The sequence below is a fragment of the Blastomyces dermatitidis genome (assembly GCF_000003525.1).
Source record: "Blastomyces dermatitidis ER-3 genomic scaffold supercont1.4, whole genome shotgun sequence".
In the NCBI taxonomy this organism is placed as follows: domain Eukaryota; kingdom Fungi; phylum Ascomycota; class Eurotiomycetes; order Onygenales; family Ajellomycetaceae; genus Blastomyces; species Blastomyces dermatitidis.
The window spans coordinates 5,037,725-5,054,524 of NW_025544777.1; the positions used below are offsets into that span (position 1 = coordinate 5,037,725).

The 16,800-nt window shown below is 33.8% G+C and overlaps 1 protein-coding gene across 1 annotated transcript; it reads right to left on the minus strand.

Annotated features, from left to right (window-relative positions):
- Window positions 1–2,498: 2,498 nt before the first annotated feature.
- Window positions 2,499–4,323, minus strand: BDCG_16950 (uncharacterized protein). Its single transcript, XM_045426130.1, has 3 exons — window positions 3,724–4,323; window positions 3,344–3,663; window positions 2,499–3,283 (listed from the first exon to the last, which is right to left on the minus strand). The coding sequence occupies exons 1-3, from the start codon at window positions 4,271–4,273 to the stop codon at window positions 2,813–2,815; spliced, it is 1,341 nt and encodes a 446-aa protein (XP_045280911.1). The 5' UTR covers window positions 4,274–4,323; the 3' UTR covers window positions 2,499–2,812.
- Between the last annotated feature and the right edge of the window lie 12,477 nt (window positions 4,324–16,800).

Consider the following 16,800-nt stretch of genomic DNA (forward strand, 5'->3'; position numbering starts at 1 on the left):
GTATTCAAAATTAACTTACAAGCTCAGCTGTATAATATAAAAGATGAAGAAGCTATTATCTATATAATAACAGATCTCTACTATACTAAAGCTAAGAACTGACTGAATTATCTAAAGAATAATTATAAGAGATCTTATTAATCTATTCTCAAGATTTATTTAGAGAATAAGTTAAGAGACTTTATAAGCTGAACAGAGAATATCTAAGCTGTAATTATTAATATTAAAAAAAGAAATAAGAAATCTGATAAAGACTACTCACAGTACTTTATAGAATTATAATATAAATTAAGATCTGTGAAAACAGAGCTCTGAAACAAGATCTGAATGATAATATTTATAAAGAAACTGAATAAAGATATTGTAAGAAATCTCACTTCTCATGAATTCTTTACCTCTATTTCTATCTCTTATGTAATTAATAGAGTTAGCAGCTCTTGACTACATACAACTATATAGACTGAAGTTCACAAATACTATTTATAACTCAGCTTAAATACTATTATGCATTTAATCTCTATATTTTATCTTTCTACTGTAAATACTTCTAGTAGTTAACAGTATATATTATATCAAGCTGCAAATACTTAAATAATTGTCTGTAAGCACTTATTCTTATATTTCAAGCTCAGTTAGTCAGTAATCATCTGTTATAACTAAAAGAATTAGAAACTTATATACTTTAACTTCTATAAACTCTACTGTAGATACTTAGAAGCAGTTATCTGAATTATAAATAACTCTTATAAAAGAAGTCTCAGAGAACTTATTAATTACTTATAGAATATTATTCTCTATATCTGTGATAGAGAAACTCTTTAAACTTATAAATGAATTAATCTCAGTGAAGAATATTCTTGAGTATCTTCTACAGAACTAAGCTATTTTTCTATCAGAAATACTTACTATTTATAAATACTTTTAAACTGAGTTTTTAGATATAATCTTCAGAGATATCTACAAATTAAAAAGAAACTTTCTTAAGTTATAATTACTTAAGATTACTTACTGAACTATAATCTATAAAAGCTTTTACAAGTTTATATTTGAAATTAACTTACAAGCTCAGCTGTGTAATATAAAAGATGAAGAAGCTATTATCTACATAATAACAGATCTCTACTATATTAAAGTCAAGAACTGACTGAACTATTTAGAGAATAATTATAAAAGATTCTACTGATCTGTTCTCAAGATCTATCTAGAGAATAAGTTAAGAGACTTTATAAGCTGAATAGAGAATATCTAAGCTGTGATTATTAATATTAGAAAAAGAGATAAGAAATCTGATAAAGATTACTTATAATACTTTATAAAATTATAATATGAATTAAGATCTGTGAAAATAAAGCTTTGAAATAAGATCTGAATAATAATATTTATAAAAAGACTGAATAAAAATATATAGAACAAGCTCATTGAGTAAGACTGTAAGTTCTTAACTCTGAAGAAACTAATAACTCTCATTTACTGCTTATAGATTTCTGTGAGAGTTATAGATCTGTAGAGAGTGAATCACTGATCAGCTCTATAAGAATTAAAATAACAGAGAACAGATTTACTGAGAAGAGATAATAAAATATAAAGAGATTTATATCTGACTACTAAGTAGAGAGAGAGAGCTTCAGAAGCTTCTATAAACAGAGTATATAACAAAGAGATTAAGAAAAATAATCTCTGCTTTATTCATTCTAAATCAGAATATCTCTATATAAACTATCTAAATAAATTAAAATAGAAACTTAAAAAGTTATGAACAGAGTCAGTAACAGTCTTTTTAAGAGTCTTGAAGCTGATATCTGAATCTGTTACTCTCTTAATGAAAATATATACTTATAAGAAGAGATTACACTGCAGTACTACTATCTCATCAGTATGAAAAGTATTAATAAACTTGAAATCTCAGGTTACTATAGTGTCTCTGATAGACTGACTGTTAAGATTATAAATTTCATATTTAATCTCATTTAATCTGATTTCATACATTTCTTAGCATAAATTCCTAGTCATTAAAAAAACATGTAAAGTGACTATATATCAGATATTAAAATAAAATCATAACTTGAAAAAAATAAGAAAATGATTTTATTTAATCTCATTTAGTTTCATTCTTGATATAAAGTTACTATTTTTAGACATTTTAAGGTTTTTTTTAGACTATTTTTAATTTTTTAAAAAGTAACACTTTTTGATAATACTTAAATGAGATTTAAAGTCATTTAAAGTAATAAAAATAATTTAAATTGAGAAGTTAAAATCATGATCTCATTTGAAAAATATAATAAGAGTAGACAGTAAGTCTTACTGAGATAGTATGAGACTACTATCTAATGTTAAAACTGTGTAATGAGATCAGTCAAATTGATAATGAGACTATCAAAAAATCTGATTCTGGTCTCAGACACAGTCACACAGTCAGTCTAGTCTCTGAAGCTTACAGAGTGAATAAGCTGAATAATAAAAACTGAGAACCTGCTCTTATAATAAGCAGAGTATGAGAACTCAGATCTGAGAGCTGAGAAACTTATAAGAATCATCTTTGAATTGCAAGATCTCTTCAGAATCTGAAGAAGATTTGTAAAAACTGTGATTATTACAGATATTATAGATGACATGTACTTGAGACTTGCATGACTTTAAAAACACAATTCATACATAACTGTTCATGAGTTAGGTTTATACTTTCAATCAGTGTTGATAGACTCACTTATTGACTTCTTGAACGTGGAAGATGTCCTTCTTTGGGGTCTTAGCTGTCGGAGAGATACATTGATTGCCTATAAAAGAATGGCCTAAAAAATTATATACAATATTAAAATACAGGCAAAGGGTTCACCCAGCCACCAAGTTGTAAACTCATCATGTGCCCCAAGTTTGTTGAGCCATCCGCCCTCACATCATCAACCTCCTCCAAGTCTTGGAGGATCGTGTCTATATATTCGCCTGCGCCGCTAAGTTTCATAATCTTTGCAATGGCTCGATGGACACCAAGGAGCCGAGCCGATGGTGGATCAATGGTATGATTGGGACTAAGAGTGAGTGTGCGAGTAACGGGGAATAGCGGATCATGTAGAAAAGGGCTTTGCTCCATTGAATCAATTCTGTACTCATATGGTTTGCTCGTTGGTTCAAAATATATCTGGAATTCACTGAACGACTGATGGTGATCATGTGTCAAGGTAAGAGCATTCAACGGGCTGTCGATCTTCGGGCCATCAATGAGATGAATAACGCCAGAGTCAAACATATTTAAAATCCGGAGTACGTTCTTCTTCGAGTCGCTCTAGGGCCTTGTGTCAGTTATTCTAGTCAGAGACACGAGGTACATTCACTGCAGACATACCAGATCAGTGTCCTGGGAAGAAACCGTAGTTAGACAATGTGGCAGAATGTGAGCAACCTCCAGATATTGAAATCGGTCGCTTGATTCGTTTTTCAATGGATTTCCATCATCATCCTTGCAATCTTCCCCATCCTGCTTCCACCGCTTGCCGGCTTCACTTTTATCAAACTTCTGAGAAACCACGCACCGGTGATGATCACGCACAAGACAACTTTGTCGTAGAATAGATACACGTTGTGTCGTTCCAGTAGGTGTGGATGCCTGTATTGAGGACAATGACCTTGGCGTTGGTTGCGGGGTCTTCACAGAGGAAGCTCTGACTAAATTATCCGTATTAACATATGATTCTGGCGGTGGGGAAGTGTATATTGATAGCATACGTGGAAGAAGGAAGTTCTCAACAATGTACTCAGCAAAGCTTTCAATGGCACCATCAGTGTTCTGCTTTTGATTCTGATCCCAGCTAGAGAAACCATTGAAGAAGGACAAGGCGACAGTAATGTCAGAGTCAATTGAATTTGCTACTCCTGAGCATAGGTTTTCATAGATGTGTGAGAAAAAGAACAAGAGGAATGCATCTTTAGAAGTAACATGCTCAAATGTGGCCTGGATAAGTGCTGCAGGTTTGTAACCAGGCTGTATAGTCTGCTCCAAGCCATAATGCTGGATCAGGTATCTGAAAAGGGTTGTTGCCGCTTGACATTGTTGAGGAGTTAGTGAGAACGGTTGCGAGAAGTCCAATACCTTTTCTAAAGATGACTGATGCCGATGCAAAGCCATGATTGATAAAATCGATAAAGAGGTTGTGGTAGGCTCTGCGTGAAGAAAGCGGAATGGAAAACTGTCGGCTTCGTCCGCATTTGGTCGCGAGTTAAGAGGCCGAGAATGACGTCTGCCGGAAATAATTTTTCCGCTCCGGTTCCTGCCCATATGACCCACTCTTCAGGCATCTGGGTCATCAAGCACAAGTTTTGGCATCTTCTTTGGATAACCTTTGGGAATTGTAAAGCAATGGAGTATTTTTATCCTGATCGCAATACAAAATTCAAAAGAAATTGATTCTTACCACCACTGGTATACTTGTAGGTTAAACAGTGAGAAGTAGCCAGACTCCCCAGGTCATATAAAGCAATTTTGAAGAACAAGATACAACAAGCCCTACACTAAGTTCTTTCAGTTTATAGAACGACGAGAGCCGGCAAGGCACTTGAAAACCCTGACTGTCCCAACAACTGTATTACATGATGTATATTACTATAGATGCTCATCATCTGCAAAACTGCTGAAAGAAGAAGACTTGCTGACTCAGAGAGGTTGCTGGCCAGGAAAAATCACTGACCCGGGAAGGTTGCCGGCCCAGGATGGCCAGGAATTGCATTCTTATTTGATGAACAACTGCTGGTCTAGGGAAGATTACTGGCCCAGGAACAATCACTGACCCGGGGAAGATTGCCGGCCCAGGATGGCCAGGAATTGTATTCTTATTTAATGGGAAACCACCGGCCCAGGGCATATTTCTGGTCTAGGGAAATTGTTGACCCAGGGAAGACTCTTGACTCTGGAAATAGCAGGACCCGGGGAAACTGCTGGCCCTGGGTATAATTCTGCATTCTTATTTGATGGACACTACCGGCCCGGGGCATACTTCTGGTCTAGGGAGATTGCTGACCCAGGAAGATCACTAACCCAGGGAAGATTGCCGCCCAGGATGGTCAGGAATTGTATTCTTATTTGATGGGAAACCACCGGACCGGGGCATACTTCTGGTCTAGGGAGATTGCTGACCCGGGGAAGATTGCCGGCCCAGGATGATCGATTGATTGATTGATTGATTGATTTATTGATTTATTCATAGACTGTCCCAGCTTATCTCAGCATGCTCAGCCTCTCTTCTCGATATTTTCGGATTAGCGCGACCAACTAAACTCCTTTAGACTTCTGCCAAGTCCTGCTAACTTCTGGACCAATAAGAGACTTCACATGTGCTCACAACCTAATATCTTGTAGAGAGTCTGAGAAGAAACAGTTTCATTATGTATGAAAAATCAACTTCACTCATATAAAATATTTAATTGACTTTGAAATCATATATCTACTCTAAATATCTGCCTGATCATCATCAAACTGATATTTTTTGAATTCTCAGTTATTCTGCTATCATCTCTGCTATTTTACAACTCACTATCTCTTCTCATCATGTCACAATCATTGACAAAAGACAGTGTGTCTTTTGAATCTCAAGATACTCAATGTCAGACATGCTTCAGTCAATATTCTTTATTACTTAAAGATAAATTCTCTCTACAATCACTACAGTCTCTTAACAATGTAGATAATGAATATGACACATCAGACAGTGACTTAACAGAGCTTGAATCTATTAATACTTCTTCAGAATTCAAGATCACTGATACTGATACTGATACTCTGTGAGCTTGTTTATAATCAAACTGCTGTGACTCACAGCATCTGTCTACAATGTCTTATAACTGACAGAAAAGACAGTTGAAATTATCTTACATTGTCAGAATATTACAGTAAAACAGTTGAGAAATGAAGATCTTTATAGAGGCTTGAATTCAGAGTTCTGATATCTTGACTCATCAATGATACAGTACTTCTATAAAGCAGTGAAATATACTATATTCAGCACTTTTCAAAGCAGAGATATTCAATAATAATCAATATTATACTGTCTTACTTAAACAGAAGCTGAAATGTCTTATCAACACTTTCTTCTTTATAAAATTCAATCATGATTCTGATCTGAATATCATTGACTTTCAGACTGCTTTTGAGATTATTCAGACTGACATGTCAACCTGATTTAATCTACTTACTTCTGTTCTAAAAAATAAACATGTCAATTGAAAGAGCTATGAATGAGACTCAGATGAAATAACAGCTATTAAATAACTGTTTATTATTATGAGTATTATATATCACTCTTATTTCTTGAAAAACTTGAACTTCTTCAGCTCTATTCTCTCTGTATATTTTCATGACTCAGGAGTAAAATGATGAGTGATAGAAATCATTTCTAACTTTGAACTCTGTCACAGCTATGTGATGAGAAATAGATTGATAATAGAAATTGTTAAATAAGAGAAGATATGACTTAATATTCTTAACTTATTAATATTTCTATCTAATATCTCAAACTTCTAGTAATCTCTGATAATATCTGTTATTTTCTGACATGTTCTTTGAACTTCTATCAACTTCTGATTCAATCACTTGACTAATTCTTACTGTTAAATTAAACTTCAGCAGCTTGTCAAAGATTCTTGAGCTGTTATAGTCTATGATAATATGAACTTCAAGAAGACTGTATGAGATGAGATAATCAGACACAATGATTTCATAACTGCTGTGACTACTGCTGCTGTGATTATTTCCTCTGATATTTCAGAAACTGGTCTAACTCAGATCATGCATAATTTCATAAGACTGTTAATACTGCAAGAAATCATTGATGCATCTGATGTGACAGACAATGATAATGAGCTTCAGAAGTAAATAACATTATGTCTTATTTCAGATGCTGTTTGAAAGATTTATAATAATGAGATTAAAAGTGTTTTCAGTACTGCAAATGATTTATTATCTCAAATGTCTGTTATTAATACACTTTCTGTGCATAGAATGTGTTTTCAGCAGTTGAGTGCTATTTTTGAAAATGAGAGCACTATTGCGGGAACTATGAGAGTTCATGAGAAGATATTTAATGATTTTCTTGATTTATCAAGAGATTATACAGCATTTTCAACTCATCTCTTTTCAGTGTATGAAGATGCTTTGATCACAAAACTCATTCAGTTAATCAAGATAAAGCAGTCAAAATCTACAGATATCTTTGAACAGTGTAACTGACTTCATTCTATTTCTGAATAATTTCATATTCAAATAAATCTACTCTTCATTATTGTTTATACTCATTTTGAAGCTGAAGTCTCTGAGAAGGCTCATCACTATATTCAGTTCAATCTCACTTGTTGAAACTGAAATTCTATGACTGCTGCCAATCTGAAATATCATCTTCTTGAGCCAGTGATTTCTCAGAGCTTTGCATCTTGAAGTCTTACTCTATTTTATACTGTCATACAACATTGAGATTATTCAGTTAGCAATCTTGAGCACTCAGAAGATATCAATTCTATTATACAATAGCTTAGTTCTTCACAGTATCTTCAGCTTATTGAAGATGTATATATCAAAGCATTTACTCTTGATACCTGGAATGAAATTAACTCTCAAATCTCTCAGCTTACTCAAGATATCAAATTCTGTATCATATGTCACCTTCTCTGAAAATGTGAATTATTCATTTGAATATGCTATGCTGTTAAGCATGATGATATTAAACTTCTTAAGTACTTTATTTCATCTCTGATTATCTTCTTTCTTAATGCTGATTAACATAATTATGTCACTGAGATGCTTCATTATTTTTAAATACTTCAATCTGTCAAAACCTCTTCTCTGTATTGAGTGATTATAGCTGCAGGTCTTGTCAACTGATCTGAAAAACCTGGCTTCTTCAAAGCAATTGATCTAGGCATGGAACATCTCAATGATAGCTGTAAGCTGAAGATGAAATGCTATAAAAATTCAACAAAGAATACCTATCTTATATTTGATTGAGTCTGTCTGTCAAATACATGGGTTCATCAGCTACAGCGGATTTTAGAGTCTATCTTTGAGTGTTCACTTACTGGGGAATATACAAGTGCTGTTACTAAGCTCGAGATATTCTCTACTGTGTGATTCGGAAGAACGTACGACTGTCGGATAATAACGCGGCCGCTTCCGAACTACTAGCGTACGCGTATGAGTGTAAAGAGGCTATAGTGTACACTAATTAATTTAGTGTATGAGATTACAATATAAGAAGCCAGTGTACACCTGTAATTGTACACTGACTTAAGCAACCTTTGAATCACATCTGGTAGCATGTCTAAAAACTGGTGAGAAGTGCAGGCTTCTTCAGAATGTGATAATTCCATCTATGAAGTGATTCATAGTTATCATGCCAGTGTGGTTCTAGAACATCTCAAAAGATAGTGTATAAAGAGCAGTGAGTGAAAGAGTATCTGATTAATACTGCTTCACTTATAAGAGGAAAACTTCACACTCAGGCAAATGCCACATATGCAAACAGATGAGATGTGAGAAAAGAGATGAGAGTGATGAACTAGATTCAAAGAAGATCACTCTTCACTCAAAGAAATAAAAGAGAGAGGTGATCATCATCAGAGTTGTACAATGATAACAGAAATCATATAACAATATAGTGATATAATGATATAGTGATAGAATAATATACTGATATAATAACACAGTGATATAATAATAGACATTGTACAATCAATAAGAAATTATTAAAATAAATATCTTCTCTAGCTGATACAAACAACACTCTTCTCTGCTATCTGAACTGAAAGATATACAGAACCTCTCAGAGGGTTTACTCAAAGCAGTAAGAAAAACAGCTGAGATCACTGAACTGAAATTGAAGCTCTGTACATGTACAAGAATTCTAAATGAAATTGAGGTCTTGTGTACACAGTGACAGACTGAGACAGAAGTCAAATAACAATTAGTATTCACTGCAGATCAAGCATTCACTATGAAGAGCTTCACTGATGCAATCATCATCATTAATAAGAATAGAGAAAATCAGATCTTAGATCTGCAGCAGAAGATTAAATGTTTACACTGATAGATAACTACACTGAATCTGAAGATCTTATTATAATTATTCACAATCTCTTCAGAAGTATACACATCATTGAAGACTGCTGTGCAGAATGAGAATCTGAGCATGAAATACATCAAGCTGAGAGATCTGCTGAAGTCATCAAGCTTCAATAATAACTGAAAAAATAATGCTGTAATCAGCTGACTAAGTCAGATGCAATTACATTATCAGATTAAACATGAACTCACAGACAGACAGTCAACAGAATTTTAACAAGTTTTAAGATCTATCACATTTCTACATAAAAAAGTGAAGTCATTATAAATAACTGATGAAAAGATGAATCTCACAGACCTGAAGTAATATTCATTCTTATGAACATGAAATGAGTTTTTCAAATGAATCTTACATAACTTTGAGAAAGTGAATGTATGAGATAAGCATTACAAACACTTCACTGAGTGTAGATAAGTGAGTGATCTTATATTATACTTCACACACTTCAGCTTATACTATCTCATGTTAAATGAAGAGCTTTCAACATCTTTCTATTTACAGATCTTCATTCATGATCTTATACCTGAGTTGAGAGTGAAATGAAAATACTTAATCTTATAATCAGGCACAGTGAAAGAAGCATACAACATTCTCATCATACAGGAACAAGCAAGTCAATTATGACAGAAAATACTGCAATTGAGTATGTCTCAGTGAAGAATGAATAATCAGACTTCTACAATACAAGTTACACACTCAGATGCAATGAATCTAGATCTGAATGCTATCACTAAAGCACTGAATTCTCTGAAAAAGAGATTCTCTGAGTGAAAATCTTGATATTGTGAGCATTGAGCTTGCTTCAACTGTGAATGTTAAAATCATAATGCAAAAGATTGCATTCAGTGTGCACAGTCAAGAGAAGCAAGAGAGTCAAAAAACTAGCAGAATCAGTGAGCTTGAAGACACTTGCTGATATTCTATAAAAAGTCTTCAAAGTGAAAGAGATGCCTGTGTTAGATGATTCTCTGAATTCTGTAAATATCAAGAGAAAGCAGGCTTCTGACTAAGGTGTGAGTGAGGAGAAAGTGAACACTCACCTCAATACCTTGAGGCCTGAAATGTTAATGTATAAGAGACACTTGAGTAAGAATTGAGAGATGACTGTAAAAGTGTTAGCAGACATAGAAGCTTCTATGCAATATATTGATAATTATATAATCTGAAGATTGAAAGAGATTCACTGAGTGAAGAATTCCTGATGCATAAGATTATCTGATAACTGATATTTGATATCATCTGTAAAAGTAAGAGTTCTCTTGCACTTCAGAGAATGATCTTGCTATATTTGAGTGTGAGAGCTGCAGAACATGTAATATAACCTTATTCTCAGACTTGATTGGTTTCAAAGGTTCAATTCACAGATTCAATGGCATACATATCATATACAGTTGACTGATAGGAAGAAAATGATTCATACAATTCTACTAACTGATATGAGAAGGACATTTCACATCTCTGATATAAAAGAATTAAATCTGCTTACACATTAATAAGTAAAGAGAATAATACACAAGATCTCATCTGAAAGCATTCTGTATGTCATACAGGACCTGGAAGTGAAGAAAACCAAGATAAAGAATATGCAAAAGGATAAGCATATGAAGAAGCTTCTGAAGAAGCATGAGAAGGTCTTCTGAACAGATCTTTCATCAGAATTGCTGCTGAAACAAGGATTCATACATGAGATTGACACAGAGAACACAAAATCAGTCAATCAGAATGTATACTCTCTATCACAAATGCACCTTGAAGAACAGAAGTATCAGATCACAGACCTTCTAGAATGTGATCTCATACAACTCTCATCAAGCATGTGAGGCTTTTCAGTCCTATTCATGAAAAAGGTGAGTGAAGAGTGATGAATGTGTATTGATTATCAAGCACTTAACAAGCTTATGATCAAGAATGAATATTCACTGTCATGAATTCAACAACAGTTGAATACAGTCAGAAATGCCTGATATCTATCAAAGATCAATCTTCTCTCAGAATACTAGCAGATCTGTGTAGACAAACTGTCAGTTCCATGAACTGCATTTAATATGCAATGAGAGAAGTTCAAATTCCTGGCAATGTCATTCAGTCTGACAAATGCACTCATCATCTTTCAAATGATGATGAATATAATTCTTTATAAACAGAATGAAATCTTATGTCTTGTATATCTTGATAACATTCTAGTCTTTTCAAACTCATATAACAAACATCTGAAGCATCTCAATGAAGTGCTTACAACTCTGGCAGAGTATAAGCTCTATGTCAAATCAATCAAGTGTGTGTTTGAAATAGAAGAGTTGAAGTTCATGGAATATGTAGTGAGTGATGACTGTATACACCTAGACTGACCATGTGACCGTGTCTGGGACCAGGACCAGATTTTTTGATAGTCCCATTATCAATTCGACTGATCCCATTACACGGTTTTATCATTAGATAGTAGTCTCATACTGTCCCAGTGGGACTTACTGTCTACTCTTGTCACATTTTCCAAATGAGACCATGATTTCCACTTCTCAATTTAAATTATTTTTATTGCTTTAAATGACTTTAAATCTCATTTGAGCGTTACCAAAAAGCGTTACTTTTTAAAAAATTAAAAATAGTCTAAAAAAAACCTTAAAATGTCTAAAAATAGTAACTTTATGCCAAGAATGGGACTAAATGGGACCAAATGAGACCACTTTCTCATTTTTTTCAAGTCATGATCCCATTTTAAGATCTGAAATATAGTCACTTTGCATGGTTTTTTGATAGCCAGTCCCAGCGGGATTCACGCCAAGAAATGTATGGGACCAGACCAAATGGAATCAAATGTGAAATTCATGGTCCCGGCGGCCAGTCTATATACACCTCATCTCAGAGAAATTGAATGTTATAGTGAATTGACTGTGACTGAGAAACATATATCATATACAACAGTTTCTTGAGTTAATCTCATACTACTGCAGGTTCATCAAGAATTTCACACAAATATCTGTATCACTCTCAGATCTCTTAAGAGAAATGAATGCAAATCTGTGAAAGAAGAAGTTTCATTCAATTATCTGAAATGCTGTGTGTGAAGAGACTTTTCTCACACTGAGAGAATGTGTAACAACATCTTCAGTGCTTATTCAATTAGATTGTAATAAATCTTTCTATATCAAGACAGATGCATCTGAATGAGCTATCAGAGATGCTCTTCTACAGATGAGTAAGAATGACAAGCTGCACTCAGTGATGTATAATGATAGAAAACTATCAGACACTGAGCTTAATTACTCAGTGTATGAAAAGAAATTGCTAGTGATCAAGCATGCACTGGTGTTATGAGATAGATATATTGATAACAGACATACAACAATAATGATTATGAATCATGAAAGTCTCATCTATCTATAATCAATGATAAAACCTTTCAAATGCTTAGCATGTTGAATCTTGAAGTTTCAAGTGTACAATCTTCATATCAAATACTGAAAGAAATTGAACACAGTGATGTCTGATGCAATCAGTTGCAGATCTGATTTCATGAGTGAGAATTCTGTGAACCAGGCACAAGGGATATTTGTGTTAAATGCACTGAGAAAATGCAAGGAATCAGAATGAGTGAATGCTATGATCTCTTACTTGAAGAATGATAAGATGTCAGATAACAAGTGTCTTGTGAAAGTAGTAGAAGAGATGCTTCTGAACTTCAAGCTGAGAAAATTGAAAAATAACATTGTGCTTTACCATGATCTAGAATATGCAGAAGCTCTCTATCTAGAATCTTCATTTCAACATAACTTGATGACTCACATGCATAAGAAATTCAGTCATTTAGAAAGCTCTGAACTCATGAGTGTACTTAAATCAAGAGTGTACTGGTCAAGCATGGCTGAGAACATTCAGATGTACACTCACAAGTGCCTGAATTGCCAGATCATGAAAGAATCTAAGAAAGGATTAGAACATAAGAAAGTGTAATATCAGATGAAGTGTACAATACAACTGTTTAAACAATGAGAGATGAATCTCATAGACATATTACTGTGAATACTAAATGAAAATTGATGAATAATCACTGCTATTGATTACACTACTGACTGACTAGTTGTGAAAGCAGTTTCAGAGATAACAGAGAAGATAATGACAAAGTTTCTATATGATGAGATCTATGTCAACTATGAAATGCTGCACAAGATTCTAACTGATAACAGTGTAAATCTCATAGAAGAAGTGATGAGGCATTTCATAAGCCAGTTACAGACAAGACATTGTAGAACAATGCTATATCACCTGCAAATGAACAGAAAGATGAAACACTTGAATGAAATCTTGAGCAACATGCTGATAAAATATCTAGTGAGCAAGTCTACAAGATTATGAGATGAATATCTCAGGCAGGTGCTATTAGTCACATGAATTCAGCAGCATGCAGTCATCAAGTGTTCATCATTCTACCTGTTGTATGAATTGCATCCGCGCATTCCGGAGAATGCTTTGGAAAAGGTGAGAGAGGAAGCAGTTGCAGATGCAGCAGAAACAGCAGTTGCAGACACAACAGTCACAGACATGGAATCAAGATTGAAAGAGATCAGCCATGCACATGTAAAAGCTAATGAGTTACTTCTGAACTGAGCAATTCAATTGAAAAGAATATGAGACTCACTTGTTAAGAAATCAAGTCTCAAGATGAAAATATGAGTTCTCATACACAATGAGGATTCTGAGAAGTTTCAATCTAGATGATTTGAGTCATATAAAATACTCAAATCACATTCTCTGAGAATGTATGCATTGAAAGAATCAGAGAAACAGATCTTATACAACTTAATCAATGATTCACAACTTATAAAAGCAAAGATATAAGACCTGAGTGAATTATGATTATTCACAGTACTATCATCAGTGTTGAAAAAGAAGAGACTTATAATTGAAAAGTCTTACAAAGTAAGAGAAATCATAGATACTTACAAATCAGATGATCTCACTTATTTCAATCTTTTCACAATTATAAGAAAAGAATGAGAAGAAATGAAGAAATCAGATGAACATCATACTTTAATAAGTGATGAGACTGTAGCTGATTGTACAATAATGCACTGTAGATAGTGAGTGTAATATGACAAAGAGTGATCTCAAAGCAGCAGACTTGTACATGAGTCAGATTACAGAAGAAAAAGAAATTCAGAGTTGAATTTAACTGTTTACATCAGTTTAATTGTAGAGACTACAGAGGATGAACTATCTGAAACATCTGCAGATATGTAAGATCAAGTCATCTCAATCTCTGAGAATACTCAGAGATTGAGTGAGATTAGTTTCAATGAGCTGTTCACTGTAGTGATCTGAGTGAGTGAAGAGAGACAGTATAATGTGTGAGACAGAATTACAAAAGATGAAAGCTGCTGAATCTAGTCACTGAATGCTGTATTATATAGAGATTGTGTAAGAGTAGTGACTAGCAGATAAAGAAAAAGTGTAAGAAAAGAAATGATGAATTGATTATTAACTGTAAGAATCAGCTGTAAAAGACAAATGTTATTATACACACTTCATTCATTTTCATACATCACACATTAATCTATTTTCAACATCACATCATCTGAAAAACATCAAAAATAAAGGAAATCTCAAAACTCAAGATCTGTAAGAAATTCAAGAGCTGTAAGTCACTCTTACAACAATGCTGTGCATGTCTCTGATTTCTCTACTGCTCTGTATATGACATTAATGTCATTTATTATAAGATTGACTGAAATGCTAATATAGAAATGTGCACATGTATTATGTGTAGAGAAATTGAAGAAGAGTGTGAGACTCACAGAATCAGAAGTCAGAGCAGAAAGAGCAGAGACAGAAGAAACAGAAGAAAGAGAAGATGCAGAATCAGATAAATGACAGCAGAAGTCACTCAGAGTTGAATGCTTATAATCTGATATGCACATAACCTTCTCTGCAGAAGAGAAGAAAAGAGAGAAAGTAATAGAAGAAGCTTGAAGACAGAAGAGAGTAGTCTCAGCAGCATTGTCATCTTCAATCAGAATGGCCTCTGACACTGAAGTAACTAAGAATCATTGTTAGTGTACAAAAATCACAAAAGCAGAGGTAATAATTACTGAATAAACATCTGCTAGTCTTAGAATTGTATGTGTAATTACAACACATATGAGGCTTCTCAGAAAGAGAGAGAGAGATATGAAGAAATGCAGAAAGTAGAACACAGTATATGAACAGCTCATTCTCATGATAATATCTCAGACAAGGTGTATAAGCCTCACACCTGCGGGTGTAAAAGAGTATAATATTCACATTTCTGTTTCTGAAAACATGAATATTCTTCACCTGTACTATGAAGTTGAATGACAACTGTCAGAGAATAGACTGGTATAAGTCAATCATTTTAAAAGTATTAGTCAGAGTGAATGTATCTGTAATATTGAATTTGATAGTTGTGAAAAGTTTCTTAATGTCTGTGAACATCATGACTTCATACACAGTAAAACTCATAATAATTTTCTCTAAGAACAGAAAAATCAGCATCAGAAGAAAAAGATGAAAAAGAAAAAGACTTATAATCTTAATACTGTTGAGAAGAAAGATAATTCTCTGATATGAATAAATAATTATCTTATCATGAATATTTAAAATGAATGTAATAATCAGTGTCTGTGACTGAGCTTCAGATAGTTATATTATACACAGTCTTCATACAATAAATTGTTCTGAGAGTCAGTAAGAAGAACAGAAGTATACATACTGAAAGAGATAATTCATTAAGTCTATACAATATCTTCTTGAAATGGGGAGAGCTGGTAATGAAAGCAGAGACAGTAAAACCAGAAGTAGCAGAAGTAAGAGTCGCGGGAACAGGAGTAGCAGAAGAGGAACCAGGCACAGAGGCAGATGTAGAAGATTGAGAGAGAGTAGCAGAGAAAGAAACAGAGAGAACAGAGAGAGATGCAGAAGACTCAGTTATATATAACATGAATAATTTCTTCATTATCACATTCTTCAAGTTCTCAATCAATGATTCAATACTGAGTTCACTATCATTGATGAATATGAATCTGTCAATGTGTGAAGATTCTACACAAATAAAAACAAACATATCAGCATCTGTGTTCATATAAAATCATGTCAGAAAACACAATCAGAAATCTGCTGAGAAGGAAATGATCAGAGATGTATAAGAAGATGAAGAAGATATATCATCATTCATGATAATATGTTATTCTGACAATTGTTAGAAGATAAACAAGTCCTGATCATGTTTCACAATGCATTACACTTACTGCTAACAAACTGCCTGATATGAGCACTATGATAACACTTGTTGTGAGAACAGAGAGCCATTGCCAGAAATGTGTACAATGTGATAGATGAACAGATAGAAAGAGTTGAACAGAAGAAGAAGTAGAAATCTTAAATGATGATGGCATTTGATGATGATGAAATGAAGAAGATGATTGAAGAATGAGAAAAGTTAGTGAATAAGTGATGTAATATAGTGGAAGTTTCTTTGTGAGAGTGTACATGAGATGCTAGCTGAATCAGAAATAGGTCACACAATTGTGAAACACTAGTGATGAGCTAATCCACATGAAGCTAGAGTGTATGACATGATCACATGGGTGTGACTGAATCTGATGAGAGAGGATGTGATTTGAAAGAATGTACAACTGTCAGATAATAATGCGGCTGCTTCCGAACTACTAGCATATGTGTATGA

Bases quoted from the DNA above. Each gene is read 5' to 3' on its own strand.
- BDCG_16950 (XM_045426130.1), bottom strand. From the start codon at position 4,273: ATGGGCAGGAACCGGAGCGGAAAAATTATTTCCGGCAGACGTCATTCT. The intron at 3,664-3,723 runs GTATGCTATCAA...CGGATAATTTAG, and splicing joins TGAGAACTTCCTTCTTCCAC to TCAGAGCTTCCTCTGTGAAG. The intron at 3,284-3,343 runs GTATGTCTGCAG...ACAAGGCCCTAG, and splicing joins CTTCCCAGGACACTGATCTG to AGCGACTCGAAGAAGAACGT.